At 50.1% G+C, this 15,698-nt stretch overlaps 1 protein-coding gene across 2 annotated transcripts; it reads left to right on the forward strand.

Annotated features, from left to right (window-relative positions):
* The first annotated feature begins 5,101 nt into the window (after positions 1 to 5,101).
* Positions 5,102 to 15,698, forward strand: SLC25A33 (solute carrier family 25 member 33). Of its 2 annotated transcripts, none has more exons than XM_088136792.1 (7): positions 5,102 to 5,252; positions 11,095 to 11,274; positions 12,343 to 12,420; positions 12,766 to 12,866; positions 13,941 to 14,007; positions 14,415 to 14,695; positions 15,271 to 15,698. In XM_088136792.1, the coding sequence occupies exons 1-7, from the start codon at positions 5,200 to 5,202 to the stop codon at positions 15,471 to 15,473; spliced, it is 963 nt and encodes a 320-aa protein (XP_087992918.1). In that variant the 5' UTR covers positions 5,102 to 5,199; the 3' UTR covers positions 15,474 to 15,698. The 2 variants fall into 2 exon arrangements, with proteins under 2 accessions (XP_087992918.1, XP_087992919.1); XM_088136793.1 differs by lacking the exon at positions 5,102 to 5,252 and adding an exon at positions 6,563 to 6,694 and having other exon boundaries at positions 15,271 to 15,697.

The raw sequence follows: 15,698 nt of genomic DNA on the forward strand, positions 1-15,698 counted from the left end.
ACGCGTTGGGTGTATTTTTAACCCCGGGGGTGTGAATGGGCCATGTGGGAGCTGAATGGCAGCTTTCAGAAACTGGAGCCTATTTTAGCCACTGGGCGGGGAATTTTAAGAGTTCCAGGGATAATCTGGATTTATCTCGGAAAGTCAGAGATGATGGGGGGTTAGATGGCGAAGTTTGCTATCACAAAGCAGGGCGGTGGTTAGCGAAAACTGCTATGACGTATAAGGCAGACATCGTCGTCCCCAGCAGCTCTTTAACCAGGAGAAACAGCTAACCAGGTTACCAAGTATATTCATTTTGCAGGGGTGCCCAAGACGTTCAACCCTAAACACACCGAGCTGGAAGAGTCTGCGGGATATGCTCACCCAGAATAAAAATAACCCCAACATTGACAGTAAGAAATTTAGCATTTCGGGAAATGCAGACACAAAGGCTTCAGCTGCTTCATTGCATTGAGTGAATATTGTGGCTGGCTGGGGTTTTTTTCCCCCATTTTTTTCTTGCATTGGGCTGTTTGTTTTTGAAAGCTTAGGAGTTGTTGCTTTTTAGGTCTGTACGCGTTTCATTTGTTTCAGTTGCAGGATTTATCGATAAAGGATGGAAATCCATGCAGTCCATCAATGCAAATGTGCGTGAACTACGAAACGGTTTTGAGCAAGAAAGCGATACAGCCTAGGGAGCAAACCCCATCCATCCGAGGGATTTTGCCGCCTTTCATTCATCAATTTAATTGAAGACTTTATTTTATTTAGGTAAACCTTTGTTTACAGAATTGGCAGTCACGAAGCAGAACATCGGAGTCGAAAGGAAAAACGAGCCCTACCGGGATTGATTGATTTTTTTTTTTAGAAAAAGAAACAACCGAGCAAACCGAATTAAAGTCATCAGCAAGGTGGTTATTCTACAAAGGAGAGGCAAATTGGACAAAATCCACCTGTTTTTTTGGAGAGATAAAACATCTGGGCTTAGTGAGGTAGTAGACACAGTGCAGGAAAGGGTGATCTTGGTTCTTGCACTGATTCTGTCCAGCTTAACATGCACCACGGGGGTAAGAAATCAATTCCCCTTCTCAATATTTTCCTTTTCTAGAAGGTTATCTGTTGGGAACGCAGAGCTGATCGCTGGCAGAGGGAAAATTCATTGGCGGGTGGGGTGGGAGCAAAGGAGCTGAACGTGGATCCAAAGTTGCGGGTTCGAATCCGGGCAGCAACGTTAGGGTTATGGCGAATGTTGAAAAAGCCAGATATGGATGCTGGAACCGAAGTATGCAACAGGGGAAGAGATTCAGCTCTGATGGGGCCGTAATATTAGCTCCAGATTCCCGATCCTGCTCCAAATCCCTTAGGTGTGTATGAGGAAAGTGGGAGATGGCAGTTGTTCATCTGGACTCTGCAATTTTTCCTCCAGTCTCATAAAATACCACCTTTGGCTGCTTGCAGGACGCGGCATCTTCTCTTTCCTGGGCTTGCATTTGTGAAGCGTTTCAGCCAACTCCGTTGTGCGTTTCTGAACCCGTGGAGTGACTCTGCATTGGGCTATGTGCTGAAGACAGATTTGCACCGGCATTTAGTCCATCCTAAATTTTAAATCTTTGGTAGGAAATTTTCACTCTCGTAAGCATTATCTGCCCTCTGGTGGCCACTCAGGGTGTTAAAACCACTGATTTATGTTATTTATTTTCTATCTTTCTTTATTGGAAAGGCTCAAGGATTCCGGGATGGGTTTCCAACTTCCCGATCCAGTTTACAGCCCTGGGAGTTTCTGGGGCTTTCCAGTCCAAGTCATAAAGAGGTCTCCTCCTTAATTAGCCCAGATGGGCCAAGCTTAGCTTATTTATTTATTCTCTCTGTTTCGGGATCGATTCCAGATCAGCCAACCTGTGTGCTTTGCTTGGCCAGGGTGCCACAGACCACATCCGGGACCAGCCTATTGTGCACGAAGCACCCGTCTGCCAATGATGCCAAAAAGGAACAAGAAATGATATTTGTGCAAAATTTTGCTGGCGCAGTACAGAAACTAAGCAGGCTGGATTTGGGTAGCCCACGACGCTGCAACTTAGCGAACCCCATTTTAGCTAGCAGGTGAATCCTGAGGGTAATGAGAGTCAGCCCCTTAGATCGGAATCATGAGGACTAGTCTCTTCGTAATAAAATGAGCCAGAGGTACAGTATTTTGTTTGGGTCTGCCTACTTCCCCATTGTTCCCTTCACCTCTCACACACAAGCCGCGTTACTTCAGATCACATTTCCCTTCTCCGATTTGTTCCGAAGTAGACAAACCAGTTCTCTGTCCCCAAGGAACATGTATGGATTATAAATAATTCTTTGGCAGCGAAGACTTCAGAAGCGACACTCTTTGGTGGGTTACGATAGTGGTGAGAATGTGGGGGTTTTTTTTGTATTCTCCACTTGGACATGAAAAAAATGGGCATTCAAATGTTGCATGTCTTATTCTGTGCAAATAACCCATGGTAGGTTTTGCTATTATTGTTCATTTTGGCAATCAGCTGGAAACATCCCCGCAGTCTTCTGGATCATAAAGGCTAGAAACGTCACTGGGATGGAAATTTGCTGTGTTTTCTCCAAGGGTTCATCTCCAGGGGAAAATATCTGTTTCGCTGGTTTAGAGATGATCACAAAACAGGTTTAAAGCACTAAGCTTTTTTTTTTTTTTAATGGGGAAATATGCCACTGGCATAAAGGTGAAGGTTTTCAGTCATCTGTCCAGAAGAATGTTTACCCGCTGGAAAATCTCTTTAAAAAAATTCACATGACTCTTGGATCAACAGGGTCTGCAAACAAGTTTATCTGGCCTAAATTGAGATGAACTTCCAAAGAGCAACAGTGCCATCCCTGAACTTGAATGAAGCAATCAATCTTATCTTTCTCTGTCCTGCAAATGGTGGGGGAATCTTCTCTGAATTACAAAAGTGTCTGAAATCCACAGCCATCGCTTCCTTAAATTCCTGTTTATTCCCCTGAAGCTTTGGTAGATAAACAGGGATTTAAGGAAGTGATCGCTGGGGATTTCAGACACTTTTGTAATTCAGAGCCCCGCATTTAGAATTCCCCTGGAGCAATACTGATTCGAGTGTGGCTATCTTTAATTGAAAGAGAAGAGGTATTCAGAGGAAGGCAGGACTTTCGTTGGGGCCAAATGGACATTTATAAAATAATACACAAGCTTTCAGGGTCTTCATGAGTTTCTGTTGGAGAGAGCTTGGAAATTTGCAGCCTTCCATACTGTTTTGCCAGCCTTACGGTAGGTAGCTTGATAAAAATCTTGTGTGTATATATACACACTCATTTTCCCTCGGTCAACACAGTTGCCTCTGCTTGTTGAAGATGACGTCTTTCTCCAGGAACTAAGATGGCCCAGGACGGTTAAGTTGAAGTCATTCACATCCGATCCCTTTTCTGAGCTGAAAGGGAAGTGATGTGTTTGAAAATCCTCGACTCGAGGTTGAAAATCTGAAGAAGGAGAGGCGGGTTTCCGGACACTGCTGTACCCACACCGATCAATGTCAGGTTCATGCAGCCTTTTGCAAAGGGTCATCTAGTTGGTCTGAGGACCCCCTGGGTGTCGCCCAAGACCCACTCGGGGCTCTGCGAAACCAAAATGATTTGCTGAAAAATAAGATTAGCACCCCCCCCCAACAACGGTGAGAAGTGGAAGCAGCCGTGAGCGCATCCGTTTTAATTTTTAATACAGCCAATATCGATAAATATAAGCCATTCAGACAAACCATCTAGGGGGGTCCCCCTCTATAAGTTTTAGAAGTGGGAAGGAGAGAAACAAGTTTAGAAAACACTGTTCCAGAGGAATTCGGGGGGAAGGGGCTAGGGCATTGACGTCCAGTGAGACCCCGGAGGCGCAGCTCCGCGCTGGACGGCATAACTGGGGGGGTCTGAAGCGTCTCAGCCTTTTTACGAAGAGGAGGGGAAGGAAGGCTGACACTAAAATAACCAGGGAAATGAGTGATTTACAGACGCTTCATCTTCAGAACAACGTGCTGACTTTTTTTACGACCGGATGGAGTTTTCTTCCTTTTTTTTTTAAAGGCCCGTTCTCATCTGCTTAGGAAGAAGCCAGCTGTAACCACCTTTCAGGCCAGTGATGCGTTGGCGCCCGTCCTTCCAATCTGAGCCTCCTTCCAGGGGCCAAGGGGGGGGTCCCGTGACAAACAGCTGCCTCTCCCCCAGGGGAGGCTGTGTGGCCCCCCCAGCTGCTGCTTTTGCTCAAGCCCACTCAGGTGGCTGCCTAGATTGAATTGCAATGTGGCACGGAGTCCGCGTGTTCCTGCTTCACGGGAAATGCGGCTTTAGGCAAAAGGGGTGTGCGGAAGGAATGCTTCCCACAATGCAATGCTTTTTAAAAAAAATGCTTATGGCAGAGATTGCAGCACTGGGTGCCATTAAGCCTGTGGGAACCCCGGCAAATTCACCCCACTGAAGGGTGGACTTCATTTCCCAGAATTCCCAGGCTGGCTGGGGAATTCTGGGAGCTGAAATCCACAGATACTGGCTGGGGAATTCTGGGAGTTGAAGTCCACCTTTCTTAAAGTTGCCAAGGTTGACAAACACTGCCCCAGGCTAAAGTGGCTTAGATTCTCATTTCTTCTCTGTTTGACCATCGCTGGAAAAGGAGCAGAACTGGAGCGGGACTACACTGTCCCTTATCCGCAGCCACGGTGGCTACGGATGGGGTGACCTGTAGTCCCACACAGCTGGGAGAGGGACCGAGTGGTGAACTCGGATTTCCCTTCCGGGTTTTTTTGCGTGAACAGGCATTCTAATGTGGGAACGCGCCGATATACCTGCCAGGCCACGCCCCCACCTTTCACGGTGTCCCATTCATAAGAAAGATAACCGCCCGGGAGTAAGCCCCGCCCCTCGCGGAAGCCCCGCCCCCTCCCTTGTGACGCGGGCGTCTCGCCGGGCTCTCCTGCGCCCGCCGCCCAGGCCGCGTCCTCTCCTCACCCGCCTCCCGCGGCCAGCCAATCGCGCCCCGCGGCGCCCCGCGCGTCACCGCTCTCCCCCCTCGCGCCTCCGCCGGCCTCGTGGTTGGCCCGCTCCGCACGTGGAGCCCGGCGCCGGCATCGCGTGACGGCGGCGCAAGCGCAGTGGCGAGCAGGCGACCCGGGAGCTGGCATTCGCAGCGCGGCGCTGGGGAGGACGGAGGCCGGCTCGGAGGCGGGCATGGCCGCGGTCGCGCCGGAGAAGAGCACGCTGCTGCACCTGTTCGCCGGGGGGTGAGTCCTGCGGCGGCCCCCTCCTCTGCTCCATTCATGCTTTCCTCCCCCCCCGCCCCCATTCATCATTCTCCCCTTCCCCATTCATCCCTTCTCGCCCCCATCTTTCCCCTTTTTGTCTCCTGCCCCTTTTTCCCTTCCTATTTTCCTTCATTCCCCCCTCCTTTCCCCCTTACATTCCCAATTTCCCCCCTTAATTCCCCCCTTAATTCCCCCCTTCAGGTTAATCCTACCTACCCCCCGCCCCATTTTCTCATTTTCCTCCCCCGCTCCTTTTTGGCCGTCCTTTCTCGCCTGCCCCCACCACCCCACTTGACTCGCTGACCTCCCATGGGCAGTAGCAGTCTACCCTGGCTGTCACGTGCTCGGAAGAAGCCGCCCAGGGCCCCCGGACCGATCCCAGCGCTCCCACTCTCCACCAAGCGAACACACCATACCGTCCGCTCCGGCCGATCAGCGTTGCATCAGATCCCGCAGATCCATTGCATCAGATCCAGCAGATCGCCCGTGGCGTCTTTCCTTCCTCCAGAAAAGGCTCTCCGCCCGGGCTGTGCATAACATCCTGCCTGTTCCCCCACCCTGGAACAAAACCGAGAAAAAAAAGAGAAAGGCTAAATGAACTGGGCTGAGGATGTTGTGCAAAGGGCGACAACTGGATGAAATGCCCCGGCGATGCGTGTGTGTGTGAAGTGACTGATTCAGCAGACAAGCTATAATTAGACGCATGAGATTTTCTGCCCGTGTGGGGGGTTTAGAGGGAGTGTTTATGGATGCATTTGGGGCAGAGGACTCCACCACCACCACCACCACCCCCCGTCCAAACCCGATTTTTAGTCAAGGGTCCTGAAGCTATTCCCTTCCAGCCTATTCGGGTGCGGGAGCGCGATTCGCATACGCCTCCTTAAAGGGGAGGGAATGATCTTCAAGCCCAGGTTATGAAATCCGCAGATGTCCCGTGATAGAAAAAGACTTCTTAAAAGATTAAAGGGTGCGTCGCTATCGGTTGTCATCGAAGGGGGTTCTGGGCACCCAACGCAGCATCCTGGTTTAATCCCTGAAGGCAGCTGCCATTTATTACCTTTCTTTTAATGCTCCTGGGGAGGGAGGGAGGGAGGGAGGGAAAAGGGAGCCCAGACAAGCTTTTTCTCCCATCCAGAAGCTTGAAGGGCCTGCTTTGGGGTTTTTTTGGTGTGCAAATCCCTCGCTTTGTTTGCAGAGACGCCAGGCGTCCTTTGGCCTTTGCAAAGAGGACCACAAACGGTGTCACGCTGTTCCTTTGCCTCCCGAGGTTGCTGCTGTGTTTTTTTCCGCTCGGTCAGCGAGGGTCCCCCCCCCCTCCCCAGCCGACTCCTGAGGGTTGCGCTTCTCTCCCCTCCTTCGAAACACGATGTCCTGAACGGGGTTGCGTCCCTGCGGTTTTGTCCCACGTGGCTAAAGCGATGGTAAGGTCATCTCTTCCTGGTGTTCCGGCGTAATTGGCTCGAGGGATTGTGTTTTGAGAACGTGACGCGCTGGGAAAAGAAAGATTGAGCTGTTCCAAAAGATACTTCAGTTGCAGCAAAGCTGCATTAGTTAGAGGTTAGTTTAGGGCAGTGTTTCTCCACCGTGGCCACTTTAAGACGGGTGGACTTCAACTCCCAGAATTCCCCAGCCAGCATGGCTGGCTGGGGAATTCTGGGAGTTGAAGTCCACCCGTCTTAAAGTGGCCACGGTAGAGAAATACTGGCTTAGGGCTTGGTGTCTTATCTTGGTACAAACCCACATCACTACTGCGCCCATCACCCCCTGCTGGGACAGCCATGTCCCTGGAATGGCTCCTGGTTTGGGAAGAGGCAGCCACACAAGTTAAGAAAAGGCATTTTAGCGTGTCAACTCCTCGGCAACCTATTCCACGGGGATTCATTATTCTCCGAAGCAAATAGGACATCGGCCAGCGGTTTCCTGTCCGCTGCCAGATCCTTGAAACTCTCCTATTTTGGGATCCCCGGCCCCAAACAATAGGCCCGCTTCAAGGTCTTTGAATGGCTCTGAAATGTAGCTTGGCTCACTGGCGCGATCTCTCTCTTTCCCGCCACAGACCTCGGTGCGATAACTGCAGCTTGAGGCAAGTTGCTTTTGTTATACAGAGAGAGTATGGACTTTGTGTTTTTGTAACAGCTTTGCTTGGAAGGATGGGCTGAAAACTTCCTAAGTGTTTCTTTGTAGTACAATTATTTGTTCTCTTAGAAAGCTTAGGAAGGTGAGCATTAAGTCTCTTTAGCCTCAGCCAGCAGCTTCTCTTTTTAAAAGGTATCTAAGCGATGGATCACGTGAGATTTTCCAGTGGTACAGCGCAGACAACAAGGGCGCTTCACAGCAAAACGTATCTGGTTGACATAAATGCAGAATTATCAGGAAGCGTGTCACGCGCTGGCTTCAGATTTGTGGGACGTGCATTGTGGTATTTTAGTAGGATGTCGTGATCCACTAACTGCATTTGGGGGGGAGGCATTTATCTGGCACACACCCTTTGCAGTAGAGCTAACAGGTTAAACGCTGTTCATTTCAGCAGTCGAATTTCAGGCGAGCAGAAATATTCTGCTCGCTGCAACTGTTAAATTACCAGCAGGACAGAAGGGAAGAAATGAAGCCATGATGTTTCAGGAAGTGCTCCTAGACAGTGTGGCTGTTGATCGGGGGCGATGGGATATGTAATCTCAACATCTCCGCACTGTTGATCCACCCCGACCCGTGTTTTGTGCAGTCCGGCAAGTTTCTTTCTGTCGATAGGGAGGCACCGATTGGAAATGCGGTGCCCGGCCCAAGGTTGGTGATTCAGCTTTAAAACAATGAATTTGGGGAGAAAAGATTTCTCCTCCCCAAATTAAGAGTGGCGCTACAGAGTCTTTGGGGCAGTAAATCCTTTCCAGCTGGCTTGGCATGTTCCACATACGAGTCGCTTGGTACTTCAGCCGCGATCGTACGGAATAAAACCTCTCGTTTTTCTTTAAAGGTTTCAGGCTGCTGCGGCAGAAGAAAGATAGCGGAGTTTTTTTGCCCAGTTGGCACACGCAACTGAAAAAGAAATCTTGGTGCAGAAACAGGACTCGCTTGGTACAGCTTAAACATTAATCTGTCCTGGCGGGGAATGGTTTCATCTTATTTTTGAAACTGCTGGTTACTTTATGGATCGTTCCAAAGATTCTGCACATCGGTTCAACGCTCAGTGGAGCTTTCAAATAAAATTTTGAAATGAGGGAGAGTTTTCTTGGAGGCTGGGAGGAAACCCACCTAGCTTATCCTACCAGTTGTTCACAGGTACGCTGCCTCTGAACATGGAAGTTCAGCTGAGCAATCGAGTGAACAGCTGTCTGCAAATTGGCTCTCTCTCTCTCTCTTTTTACATTTTGAGCAAGAATCTCTGAGTTGTCCGAAAAAGAAAACCCATTTGTCCGACAAAACGGGCCCGTGTTGAGAATGGGGCAAGCTGACATGAGCTTTGCTGGAAAGCCTCAGCAGAGCAAAATCCAGGGGTGGTGGAAGGAAGCTCTGTTGAAGGCCGTATCACCCCTTGTGCGAGTGGCACGCGCGTGTTAGCAGACTTCCCAGAATTCTTGGCAAAGCCTAACCGTGGTGCGTCCAACCAGGCCACCAAAAGTTGAAAGTACAGAATCTTGGTCTCCAGTTTGCAGCTGATTGGCTGGTTCCTAGAAAGGTGGGGTGGGGGGGATGGATTTGATCCAGGGGTGCAAGAAAAGGGAAATGTTTTTTCCTCTAACGCTCCCCCCCTTGGGCAAATTGTCGTTTTGTGATAAGAAGCATCAAGGTGGCATCTTTGGCAGAAAAGCTGCAGGGTGTCGGTGAACGGGTGACGGCTGGAAAAACACCTCGCTGGTGCTTTCCTTCGCCGCGTGCGCTCCTTTCCCAGGAGCAGGGATGCAAAGTGCGAAAAGCGGTCGGCGCAGCAGGATAATTGCGCCAGAGGAGAATCGCTTTCCATCAGCGATCCCGTGGCCTTGGGTGGGTTGTTTGCCCGCTCGCTTAGGGATTTCTTGGCATCTGTCCGGCCATCTGCTGGCTGGCCCTGCTGACCACGCAGCTATTAATGGGGCAGCGCATGTTTGCACGTGCACAGAAGGACAGGCAGTTCCACTGGGAAAGCCTCTTTGAATGAAAGGTTGCGGGGGGGGGGAGGACGACTTTTTGCTGTTCCTCAAACAGGAACAGCATGCACCTCCCTACGGATGGCGCTGAGTTGCTAAGCAGGGCCCCGTGGTCGGGGATGAGTGGCATTGCAGTCCTGCCAAAGACTGCAGAGGTCCTCATGCCGAGCAGGTACCCCGAGGCCGAGGTTAGACTTTGCACAATTCAATTGGTTTCGGGTATCTTCGAACGGCCCCAGCTCTGCTAAAAGAGGCCAGCGATCGAATTTGCAACCGCCCGCAAGGCACTGCGGCACGGTCTCAGCGAAGGGGGAGGGAAAGGCCTTGCAGAGGGGAGATGAGTGGGCAATTCAGCATCGTTCCCTCACCTGGGAGGGAGTTTTTGCAAACATGAACGGCGTGGCTCGTGCAATGAAAATATTTCTCCCGTGGAGAGCAGCTGAAATGCACCAGAGCACCTGGGGAACCTTTAGGGTTATTTTTCAGGAAGACCACGCTGAGGCCCACGCGTTCTTTCCACGACGGCGTTTCATTTCATTTTTTAACTATTTTAATCTTTTTAATTATCTTGCCATTTGGACATTGGCTTGAGACATCTCTCCGACGTACGCACGGACGAAAAGACGCTTCGCTGCCGAATTTGTGAAATGAACAGAGGGCTCAAACTGCCGCGATTCATGCGGTGCATCTCAGTGGAGCCTTCCTGGGCAGGGGCAAGCTATTTTTAATGTATTATGCGTGTTGCTGCAGCCAGTGGCTAGATGATGGGAGACCTCTTTAGCCCATAATGTTAGTATTGGCCAGTAACAATGCAGTCCTGTAGGCCCTGAATTTGGTGAGAACGTCCCGGGGTTTCCCATTTAGCTGTTTTACAGAGGGGGAAACTGAGGGCTGGACCAGTGGTTTGCCAAATCCACCCTCTGAATGCAAAGTTCATGCCTGTAATCCTTTCTCGCCCAGCCTCTCAGATGCCCCTGGGCAAACCCGCACCTTTGCACGCAATCTGTTTGCAGCCAGTTCAGAAACTCAGTGCAACAAAAGAGAGGTTTTCTCTGGAAGGCAGCAACAGCGGCTCCAGTTTTCTGTCTTTTTTCCTTTCCTGCGTCATTTTCACACGACCCCTAGTGGCTGTAAGTGTGCCCGCTCGATGGCTGGACTAAAAAGTTTCAAGTCCCAGTGTGGGGGGAAAAGTCTTTCCCAAACTTTTGATGTGATCTCGCAGGTCTCCCACGCTTGCCGAATCAGAGGGCCCAGGATGAAACCGGGAGAAAAGTAACTAAGGATAAGGCTTAATTGATCAGCAGCGCTTAACCCGAGTGGAGCTTCCATGCCCAGCAGCAGTGTATCTTAGAGTTCTGGTTACAGGAGATAGAAGAGTTCCTTTTGGGGGATGGGCAGCTATATACATCTGTTGAATGAATTGATCAATAAAAACAAATCCATGGCTAAGGAAGGGCTGTTGCATCAGCGTACCAACATTAGCTGGGTCTGACTGAACATAAGTCTTTGTCTCTTTTAATATCAAGCCTTCGGGATGCTCTACAGGACATAAAGTGAACCCGTCTCCTAGTTCAAAACGCTTAATTGGAACTCAGAACGGGTTTACCTTTTTAATCAACAGAGGGTAAAGTCAGGTTTTCTTTCTTTTTTTCCCCCTAACGTTGGATTTTTTTTCTTTTTGGGTGTGCTGAATTTTACAGATGTGGAGGAACAGTGGGGGCCATCTTCACCTGCCCTTTGGAAGTGATCAAGACAAGGCTGCAGTCCTCAAGGCTGGCCTTCCGGGCCATCTATTATCCTCAGGTCCATCTGGGGACGCTCAGCGCCGAGGGCATGGTGCGCCCGACTTCTCTGCCCCCCGGTCTCATCCAGGTGCTCAAGTGAGTGTCTTGAAGAAGTTGGCCTTTGCCTTCATACCTTGACCCAGTGTTCCTCAACCTTGGCCACTTTAAGATGGGTGGACTTCAACTCCCATGAGATGCGATAAAGTATCTCTCGTGAGAAAACCCAATATTCTTTTAACAAATAAAAAACGGTAATGAGGAGAGTGGCATTGTTTTAAATGTTTGCAAATATCTTCAGTAGCTGGCAAATCATTTTGATTTGGTGGACCCCTTGAGAGGGTCTCGGGGGACGCCCAGGGGTCTTCAGACCGCACTTTAAGAAACACCGGCTTAGGTGATTCTCATGACTTTGATGGGACGTCTTTGTTCCCCTTCTCAGTGCAGTTTTTCACAGGGGCAGCACTCAGACAAGGATGCCCAGGCCAGGCAAAACAGCTTGCTTGGCATTTTAAAAATAACCCACACACACCTTGGCAGCTTCTCTGCTGAATCTGCATGCATTTTGTAAGCGCAGAGGGGCAGTGCGGCGCTGGAGGGAGGCGGAGGGGGGCGATTGCGGCCTTGGGTGAATCTTAACAAAAAGCAACTTTTTTACGCCAGAGTTGCCAGTTTAACAAGAAGGAGGCCAAGTTTTCCTTGTCCTTGGCAACTGGGAATTGGCTCCCAGAGTGGTTCCCGCCCCGCTCCCCTTTAAAAACTCTCGCTGTTCTAAAATTCCCACGGAAAATAGAATTACAAAGACTCCTCCGTGAACTTGTAAAGACAATGCGAGGTTTGTCTTTCCTACCTTGGCCCCTAACCACAATTGTTCCCTGTTCAAGCCAGGCTTGGGGCCAATTTTGGGGTGACACGCTTCAGCGCGGAGTCTTTGCTGAAATGGGAAGGTGGGGAGTTGCTTAATGGCTGTCCAGCCCGTGAACAGCTGAAAAATAAATGCAAGGCGAAGAGGACTTGACAAAGAAGAAAGTCGCCATTCTGTTCTTGGAAACAGCCTGGATAAAATTACTACCTTGTCGTTTTTCATCACCAGCCTCTTATTCCAATCCTTTTTAATTGCCAGCTGCTTTAAACAGATATGCTTAAGTTTCTCCTTTTTTTTTTAAGGTCCATTTTGGAAAAGGAGGGCCCAAAGTCACTTTTCCGCGGGCTGGGGCCCAATCTGGTTGGAGTTGCGCCATCCAGGTAGAATTTCACGGGAAAGGGGTGGATTTTTTGATTTTTCCAAGGGGGTTCATTTGTTGGCGCCGGATTGAAAAAAGCCACTTGGGGGGGAAGGAAGGGAAATTCTGGTCTTTGCGAGACTGGGTAATGTGAAGAATGTGAGGGTTGGCGTTTGTGTTAATAGATCCTGCGGGCTTCAGGCAGTCTGTGCTCTAGAAATGCAAACTACATAGTGAAATATAAGTCCCGTGTCCCAAAGGGGTTGGGGACTGGGAAAACCCAATTTGCCGGCTTGGATGCCGATATCTAACTTGGCAAAGGTGCTGGTTTCTAATCCGTTTTATTTTCTTCTCTGCCTCTTTCCAGGGCTGTTTATTTTGCGTGTTATTCCAGAGCAAAGGAGCAATTCAACCACGTCTTTGTGCCCAACAGCAGCATCGTCCACATCTGTTCAGCAGCTTCCGCAGGTTTGTCATCCTGTCCCAAGCACCAAGCCTTGCTCTGCCCCCCCCCCATCCAATTGGGTCACCGTGCCACTTTGGGGGTAAAAATCAGACTCCAAGGCCAGCCTGGAGCAATCGGTGGGGAACCTGCGTTCACCGTGTCTGCGCAATCTCTGTATTTCCCATTGTGTTTCCTGCAATCAGATTCTCCCTCCTGCACTCTGCAGCCACTGAGCATGCTGGCTAGGGAATTCTGGGAGTTGAAGTCCTTACATCTTAAAGCACGCTAGCTGGGGAATTCTGGGGGTTGAAGTCCACACATTTTAAAGTGGCCCAGTTTGGAAAACACTTGTTTAAAGGAGTCTATCAAAAGGGGAAAATATTCCTGTCCACAAGCTGGGGCGATGTTTGTGTTCTCTGAGGTCTAAAGGCTGCCCCGATTTCTGTTTCTCTTTTTCACGTTTTAAGGGGAAATCACCCCGTCAGTAAACAGAGCTGCGAAATGGAAATTTGCATTTGCAATTCGCACGCTCTCTCTTCTCCACGGCCTGTGTGTTTAGATGAATAGCGGGGGGAAACCGTTGAGCCCAGCTCCGTGAATACAGCCACAGTTATACGTCATTTTTGATGGCTTACAAATCTCAGTGCGATAAAGAAATTAAAAACTAACGTCGGATTGGCCGTCGACCATGAGGACGTAGAGGTGAGAAGAAGCGATGTGGATTCTGTCGCATTGGCACACCAGATCTCTTCCAACCTGGGAATCCCTGCCAGGCGGTGCAAACAAGCCTTTCACAAGTTTTAGCCACGTGCAAACATCTGCGGAGTGAAGTTTATTTTCTGTAATCGACTGCTGTTTCAAGCTGTCCAGTTCAAACTGAACGGAGAGGCTCGGGACCACAACACCCATCAAACCCAGGCCGGTGAGGGGTTGATGGGAGTTGTGATCCCACCAGCCTGCGGGGTCCTCCAGCTTGAGAGAGAATCGGGGGGGGGGGTTCACGTTCTGTTTTTGCTCTTGAGACTTCGTGAATAGCCTGGCTGATGTTTCTCTGCCTCCCTCCCATTTTTTTGCTGGTTTTCCTTCCTGTTCTCCAGCTTTTGTGACTAATTCCCTGATGAACCCTATCTGGATGGTGAAAACAAGAATGCAGCTGGAAAGAAGGTAAGGATGTGGAGCTGAGCACCCCAAACGCAGGCATTTTCCCGTGATTTTTTCCCCCCCTTTTCCGTTATCTGCGTTTCAGAAAATACCATTTTGCCCCTCGGCTGTGATGGAGGGCGAGGACTCTCCCCAAGACAAACAGTCCTTGCGCTTAGAAAGCTAGCAGGAGGGCGTTTGGATCTGGCTGGGGAGTTCTGGGACTTGAAGTCCCCACATCTTCAAGTGGCCGAGTCTGAGAAACGCTGCCTGGACTCTTAAGCGTTCGGGGCAAATGGGATATACGCCCGTTTTGAGAGGGATGGAGTTGGGCATGAAGGAGGCCCCGGTTGGCTAACTCGACGTAAGAGCTGGGAAAGGCGATCCAGCAAAACCAACCGCCCGTTGGCTCTTCCTTCTCTGCCCGCCAGAGTCCGCGGCTTGAAGCAGATGAACACATTGCAATGCGCCAGGTACGTTTACCGCTCGGAAGGCGTCCGGGGGTTTTACCGAGGCCTCACCGCCTCCTACGCGGGCATCTCCGAGACCATCATCTGCTTCGCTATTTACGAGCGGCTGAAGCAGCACTTGAAAGATCTGAGCTGGTCTCCCTTCACCGGAAGCCCGGAGACGAATTCCACCAATTTCCTTGGAATCACAGTAGCTGCTGCCATTTCCAAAGGATGCGCGTCTTGTATTGCTTATCCACACGGTACGTGAGTTTCTCTCTCTTTGACCCAGACATATCTAAACCACCCTGGCCTAGCAAAACCCATGAAACGCAAAGCAACGCCTTGAAGAATGGGCTTTGGGAGCGGGTATGCGAAGATCAAGTTTCTAGCCCTCATTGTTCCGAGCAAGCCTTGCTCTGGAACTTCCCCCCAGCAGCGTTCCTCCGCGAGGGGAAACAGCACCATGGCACGCTTTCCGGCAGAAAGGGAAAGAAAATGGAACCCAACAGGGCACGCGTGTTAACACGTGGGCATGGCGGAATTTAGCACGCCCCGTTTGATAAATTAATCCAGTGTAATAGGAGAGAATATTGTTGATAATAGTCCTTCATGGGAACTTGCGAGAGGCTGAACTAGCGAGGGATGAGCCCTGATTTTGTAGAATCGGTTCCTTTCTGGATTTTGAAGTCTTTCCTTCCGAGTTAGGCGTAGCCGCGGTGGGAGGCCTTCGCCAGCTGCGGGATTAGCCCCCTTTGACGGGCCTTGCGCCAACCAGCCTGGGCTGAATGTAGGCGCAGGGTTGTGTGTTGACGTTTCGCCCCCTCCCCGTCCCCAGAAGTCATCCGGACGAGGCTACGCGAGGAAGGCACAAAGTACCAGACCTTCGTCCAGACGGCCCGGCTGGTATTTCAGGAAGAGGGATATTTTGCTTTTTATCGCGGACTGTTTGCTCAGCTCATGAGGCAGATCCCCAACACGGCTATCGTTCTGTCCACCTACGAGCTGATCGTGTATCTGCTGGAAGACCGAGTTAAGTAGCCATCCGAAAAGGGACAATATATGCCAAATAACAAACGAACACAAACAATTGTGGGACAGTTCACAACGGACTTTGAAAGTGACCGACCGCTTGCTGGACGCGGTTTTCCTTTGGGGAAGGGGCCGCTTTTCCCTCCCTTCCCTATTTTCTGTGCAATTTTCTTTCCAGAGTCGTTTTTAAAGGTATGCGTATTAATAGTTTTTTTTTTTTTTTTTAACTTAAAG

This window comes from Python bivittatus, unplaced genomic scaffold (assembly GCF_059951505.1).
Source record: "Python bivittatus isolate LINGU-HERP-01145 unplaced genomic scaffold, Pbiv_v1 ctg000090_np1212, whole genome shotgun sequence".
Lineage (NCBI taxonomy): Eukaryota > Metazoa > Chordata > Lepidosauria > Squamata > Pythonidae > Python > Python bivittatus.

Bases quoted from the DNA above. Each gene is read 5' to 3' on its own strand.
- SLC25A33 (XM_088136792.1), top strand. From the start codon at position 5,200: ATGGCCGCGGTCGCGCCGGAGAAGAGCACGCTGCTGCACCTGTTCGCC. The intron at 11,275-12,342 runs GTGAGTGTCTTG...TTTTTTTTTAAG, and splicing joins GGTCTCATCCAGGTGCTCAA to GTCCATTTTGGAAAAGGAGG. The intron at 12,421-12,765 runs GTAGAATTTCAC...GCCTCTTTCCAG, and splicing joins GTTGGAGTTGCGCCATCCAG to GGCTGTTTATTTTGCGTGTT.